Source organism: Glycine soja, chromosome 8 (genome assembly GCF_004193775.1).
Source record: "Glycine soja cultivar W05 chromosome 8, ASM419377v2, whole genome shotgun sequence".
NCBI lineage: Eukaryota > Viridiplantae > Streptophyta > Magnoliopsida > Fabales > Fabaceae > Glycine > Glycine soja.
Window position 1 is genome coordinate 22751276 of NC_041009.1, and position 6480 is coordinate 22757755.

At 35.5% G+C, this 6480-nt stretch overlaps 1 protein-coding gene across 1 annotated transcript; it reads right to left on the reverse strand.

The window, feature by feature from the left end:
* Positions 1-407: 407 nt before the first annotated feature.
* Positions 408-4545, reverse strand: LOC114422787 (protein NSP-INTERACTING KINASE 1-like). The gene is made up of 12 exons (XM_028389315.1): positions 4284-4545; positions 4023-4181; positions 3793-3925; positions 3581-3652; positions 3343-3486; positions 3183-3254; positions 3017-3076; positions 2808-2905; positions 2547-2696; positions 2059-2400; positions 1402-1781; positions 408-1032 (listed from the first exon to the last, which is right to left on the reverse strand). Exons 2-12 carry the CDS (start codon positions 4120-4122, stop codon positions 712-714), a joined length of 1872 nt encoding a protein of 623 aa, XP_028245116.1. The 5' UTR covers positions 4123-4181; positions 4284-4545; the 3' UTR covers positions 408-711.
* Positions 4546-6480: the final 1935 nt, after the last annotated feature.

Consider the following 6480-nt stretch of genomic DNA (forward strand, 5'->3'; position numbering starts at 1 on the left):
GTTTTGTAAAAAAAAAATAAAAAAAATACTCTTTTAACTCATTGATGCTTTGACCATGTCTTCCAAAATTATAAGAAACTTTGACCTTATTGTAATCCAAGTCCAAGGTAGTAAGTAAATATGTATCCAAAACATAATCCAAGGAAGTAATAATGAACATTTTAGTCATGATTGCTCTATTTTTACGCGGTATATATAGTTGATTCAATTCTGACAGTCAGCCTAGCGTGTCTGGACAATTATATGCTTGCTCTATTACTATTTACATTTAAAATAACTAATCAATTAAAGTTACAAATTGAAGTAAGGGGGAAATGGAAAAAAAGACAAATAACAGTAACAAATTTTTTGTAGTGCTTATAGATGTAAGGAGAGAAAAAACAAAATAAGGCAAGTTGAGATCAATGTTCACACAATCACAGGATGTTTCACTGCAAAACCAATACAGGCTTCATTCATTTTTAATAATATTACAAAATTTGCATTACAAAATTAACATTCAACGAATCAGATTCTGTACATTTGAAATTAAACATTACCCAAACCTTTTTTTTTTCAGCTTTGGTAGATCTCTATCATACAACATTATAATCATCTTCAAGGGATTTGTAACAAAGATTCAACTATCATGCATATGCTGTTGAATTTCATATGCTTTCTTTTAAAAACCTTTAAAACAAAAATATAAAAATGTACCACTAGACAATTAATTCACCTGGGTCCTGAGAGCTCCATGGCTTGGACTAACAACAAAGAGTCATCAGTGAGATCAGAATACCTATCTGATGAAGAGGACTCTTGTGGTTTGCACTTTGTTGTGTCAACTCTTTGAGAAGCTTCCCATCTTTCTGCTAGTCCATCACCTTCAAGCATGCGTACCACTTCCGACATTTTAGGCCTATGACCGGGAAGATATTGAGTACACAATAGAGCCACTTGAACCATTTCCTCAAGCTCAATCCTGTCATAGTTGCTCTTGAGATCTTTGTCTACTAGCATTTCTAGCTTTTTCTCCTGATGAATTTTCTTTACCTGAATAATGTCAACAATGTGAGGACTTGGTGACTTTTGGTTTGAGGGAAGGGGGAATTAATTTTAATAAATATATTTAAAATACATTTGTTTATAAAATTATTATTTTTTAAACATTGAGAGAAACATAATTAGTTGTTTAAGTTCTTTAAAGATGCAGAGTAAGCAGTGAGAGTATTTGAAAATATTTTGTAATTGGGTCCCTAGATTTTATAAAACCGCCACAAATAGTTATTCTTCTGGAGATTTTAAGGAGCCATATAGTAACTCCAATGACTCCATTACAAAAATGACTTAAATATATTTTTGGTTTCCAAAATATATCCATTTTATTGTTTTCATCCCCATAATAAAGGGAAAGAAACTCACCCAATCAAGCATGGCTCCTTTGTTGTTAGCTGATTTTCCAAACTCTAGAGCCCTTTGGCCTGTGATCAATTCAAGGAGGAGAATGCCAAATCCAAAGACATCAGTCTTCTCAGAGGATTGTCCTGTGGATAGGTATTCTGGTGCAATATGGCCAACAGTGCCCCTCACTGCAGTAGTGACATGTGAATCTTGGTGATCCAAAAGCTTTGCCAACCCAAAATCTCCAACTACAGCTTCATAATAGTCATCAAGCAATATGTTGGCAGCTTTCACATCCCTATGGATTATCTTTGGATCACACTGCTCATGAAGGTAAAGTAGTCCTCTTCCTGCTCCTAAAGCAATGTGCTTCCTTGTGCCCCAGTCCAGCACTGGCTTCCCTGACAATCCCCAAATTGGTACTAGAGTCAAATCACCTTAGGTGCAATTTGGCTTCAGAAAATATATTCTATTTTTTATTTCTCGTTTTCACAAATAGTATTAAAAAAATGTCACATTTTCGATATTCTTTATGGAAAGTGAAAGTATATCTTTGAATCCATGTAGCTGATCTCATGTAGTAAGATAAAATGAAAAGTAAAAACAGAATATGTTTTCCAAAATAACACTAAATCAGGTAGTCTAAATTTGAGTTTGAAACTTTAAAACTGATCTTACCCTTGAGACGGGAAGCGACACTGCCATTGGACATGTATGGATAAACCAAAAGCCTTTCCGATGGTGTCATGCAAAATCCATACAGTCTGAGGAGGTTTCGGTGCACTGCCAGGCTGATCATTTCAACTTCGGTCTGAAATTGAATCTCTCCACCAATGGCATTGCCATCTTTAAGCCTCTTGACAGCTACAAGAGTGCCATCAGGGAGAATTCCTTTGTAGACATTTCCAAAACCACCTTTTCCCAGTATGTTTTTGCTGCTGAAGTTTTTAGTAGCAATCTGGAGTTCTCTGAATTGGAACCTCTTCAAGTTTCCAAGGTAGACTTCTTCATGATGCCGGTCTGAAACAGTTAACAATAGGTCATAAATAGGAGGAACTACAGTACTATACCACACTTGAATTGAAATTGTTAACTTTTGATGCACATGAACATTCTTGAATATTTGAAATTGGTCCCCATTTTAAGGTTTGACAGCTAGAAAGTACCTTTAACATCAAAGAATGCTTGTTGATTGTGTTTGTGCCTCCACCAAAGAACAAGTCCAAAACCAATAACTATGAGGCAAAGACATCCCAAACTCAAGCCAAAGGCAATTGCCATTTTATGAGTTTTTGGTCTGCCAGATTGTAAAGCATCTAGGGAAGCAAAGACAGTGCTGTCAGCATCAAAACAATGACTATAAAGAATGCATCAGAGTACACTAGTACATGGGAAAATGACACAAGGCATGAATGAAACCAATTTACCTTCAGTGTTGTTTAAGTTCATGGACATAGGCATCAATGTCATCCCATGGCAGTTTGGCTCTTTTCCCGTGGCACAAACAAGGGGGTTTCCAACAATGCTGAAACAATAAAAAGGAATGGGAATAAGAATAATCCATCAGTTAGTACCCGATTTTCTGTTTTCCAGCCAAGCAGAAATGCACATACATCTCAGAGAGACAGAGAATTACCTGAATGATTTGGCTAAAATTCTAGGCACCGGGTCACTAAGATTATTGTATGACAAATCACTGAATTATAATCAGAAGCATCTTTAGGAATACGAAAACTGGAAAAATATAAACTGAAATAAAGTATAAGATACAATTATGCAAAAGAAGAGTTCATGTGTATTACAGAAAATTAAGCTGGGTCATGTTAGCCAGTGACTCTGGGCATTCACCAACAAGACTGTTATTATTGAGCCTCCTGAAAAAATTTCAGCATCAGACATCACATATTGATAATGAAAATTGCTTCAGCTCAACACTCCAAATCTTGGATCATATATGCTTACAGGTATTGGAGGCTTCTCAGGTGACCAAGAGAGGGAGGAATCTCCCCTTTGAAGAAGTTGTTAGAGAGATCAAGTGTTTGAAGCTTAGGAAGTTTGCCTAGCTCTGAAGGGATTGGTCCACTTATGTTGTTATTCTGTAGAAGCCTGAAAAGTAGTCCAACACATCCCTCTTAGTCAACAAGAAGCATCCATCTTGAGAGTGGTAAACTAAATTGCATAGAGCTTTGCAATTACTTACACAATCTGGAGGTTGGTTAAGTTGCCTATGCTTGGAGATAGAGTACCAGATAAACTTTGACTAGGAGTGCCCCTGCACCAAAACAACACAACCCAACACAAGTTTCATCTAAAGATTGAAGTAATTTGCACCACAAACTGGTACACCTGCGGAGTGTTCAAACTTCAAACATCGCTTCTCAAATTCAATTAGAAGATTGAAGGAAGACTTACAGTCCAATGACCAAGTTTTCAGAAGAACATGTGACCATAGTCCAGCTACATGGATCAACTGCATCCCCATCCCAATTATCTAGAACACCATGTGGATCCTCTAGAGAATATTTTATGCCCATTAAAGCTTGCACTGCATTAAGAGAGAGAGATCAAATTCAAATCTTTGCATATTGAAAAGATATGAAGCTATGGACTAGTAGAAAGAAAGAACAAAGTTTCAAGCTTACCTTCAAAGTTCACTCCCTTAGGAGAAAGCAAAGCATTCGCTGAGCTCCAAAACAAGAAGGATGTGAAACTGAGAAGAGCTATTCCTCTTGGAGTCCCCATATTCAACTGAAATTTTCCAAGAACAAGATGCAAGTACACTTCACTTGAGGCTTTTCTAACTGTAAGTGTAAATCAACAAAGATGTTAATATGGAACGTTAACAGTCCTCAAATGGGTGTTGTTTCATCACTGTGGTGTTCAAAATAAGAAAAGAAACTCACTTCCTTCTTTCCATGCTAGAATCTCATTCACCGAAAAATCTTCTGTCAGACCAAGGGGGGGGAAAATGACATGTTTTTGGACAGCATAAAGGGAACTAGCATGCTTGTCACTGATTCAGGAAGCTGTAAACAAAATATTATATATAATGGCCTTAATCTTAGAACAACACAAGGGATGAATAATAAACCATACGAAGGTAAAAAGAAATTCAACGGCGTATGTGTGGCAGGGAGAGAATGGGAAATTCAATTTGAGTGTTGCTTAATCACGCACATGCACATAAAGCATAAAGAAGTTTTCATGAAACTATATATGCATCAGCAAAGTAGTAGATAAAGCAAAAAAATGAAAAAAGAAAAAAAAAGTACTGGCGCATGAGAGATATCATTAGATTTTTTAATGAATATTATGTAGACACATTTAGAATAAAAGAAAAACACCGTAGTGCTTTTATTTCCTTTTTGGGTGCAAAGAACCAAAATCCTACGTGTTTTATTCAATAGTAGTACAGATACAAGAGTATTTTTTTTCTTTCTAATTTGTTGAATTAGCAAAAGCTTGACACGAGTTAATCTAGTTTAATTAGCATGAACAGGTTATGCTTTCGTGGAGAATCCAAAACTCTCGAGTTTGGCCATTTAGTAAAGTCCTAAAGTTAATTTTTATAATATTAAGGTATTGAGAATGTGAGAATCTCGAGAACATTGGGTGTTCTGGGGGCTCAAGATTGATGATGGATTTGGTGACCCACTATAGATGAACCATGAAAATCTATGTTAGCTTATATATAAACAAATAGATAATAATAATAATATAAGATAAGTTGATATCTTTTGTGCTGTAAATGTTGGGTGATGGCAAGGGGTGTATGCTTTTTAGATTCCATAAACCACTATGAGCTAACGATCACACTTGGGTCTCTTTGGTCTATTCCCACAGCAGACAGTCATTCCCCTAAAATTGTTCAAAAAGAGTAAAACTTTGAAAAGCAAAAGCTGCCATTGCCATTCCCCTCTCTCTTTCTGTGACCCACACCTTCTTCTTTACGCAAATTATGTTTCTTTTTTTATGTGCTTATTATATGATAGTGTGAGCATTTTAGTAGTTACATTAACACTAACACTACTATAGTACTATTGTCCTATATTCTAACTCAACAAACAAAAGCGCGTGCTCCATTATAAGGGATTAAAGATATATATATATATATATATATATATATATATATATATATATATATATATATATATATATATATATATAACTTGCGAGAGAGATATCATTTATCAAAGAGTACGCTTGTGTTACTGTTGAGGTTAACTTTAGATATTTGGGAAATTAAATTAAAAGGAAACAAAGAACACTTGAAAACAAATCTCTATGATTGTGCTACTACTAATAATGACAATCATGCAAAAAAAAGGAAACAAAGAGTCATTGGAAATAAATCCCTATGATTGCGCTACTAATAATGACAATCATGCACAAAAAGGAAACAAAGAGTCGTTGGAACCAGATCCCTATGATTGTGCTACTATAATGGAAAGTTGTTGGAAGACTAATATGCTTTAAGTGATACAAATCAATCTCACAAATAAACCAGATTGCAGCTAACCATATTTAGGAAATTTATTCTATATTTAGAATTTTCTAATCTGCAATCAATTCACATTTAATTACTTTATTGCAGAATCACTGTACACTATGCTATATAATTATCTCTTGTATCGATGTTGAGTGTTCACGTTTTTTAAAACAAGATTATACAATTTATCAGTTTTCTTCTTGGTATCTAGAGCCTTTGTGAACACCTTGCCACACCATGACTTCCTTATCTCTAAATATTAGCAATTTCATCAGTTTGAGACACACCTGCAAACTACCCACTATGACGTGAACAAGCCTTAGCATTAGCAGAAAGTCAAGACTTGGTTGGTCACCTTACGAATGATGATCCAGCCTCCCCCCCCCCCTCAATACACCACACCAAATTCCAATGACACAACAAACACAGAAAATTTTGTTCCAAAATTAACTGACGAATTCATTGCTTGACGCAAGACAGATCGTCTTCTTCGAGGGTGGATAATTGGAACACTCTCTGAGGAAGCACTTGGACTCGTTGTTGGCTTAGACATTGTCCATGCCGTTTGGACTGCACTTAAAGATTCATATGCGGAAGACTCGCAAGAACGT

Excerpts from the sequence above, each read along its gene's own strand:
- LOC114422787 (XM_028389315.1), bottom strand. The coding sequence starts at position 4,122 with ATGGGGACTCCAAGAGGAATAGCTCTTCTCAGTTTCACATCCTTCTTG. Across the intron at positions 1,782-2,058 it reads TGTCGCTTCCCGTCTCAAGG|GGAAGCCAGTGCTGGACTGG; the intron begins GTAAGATCAGTT and ends GGGGATTGTCAG. Across the intron at positions 1,033-1,401 it reads AAGGAGCCATGCTTGATTGG|GTAAAGAAAATTCATCAGGA; the intron begins GTGAGTTTCTTT and ends GACATTATTCAG.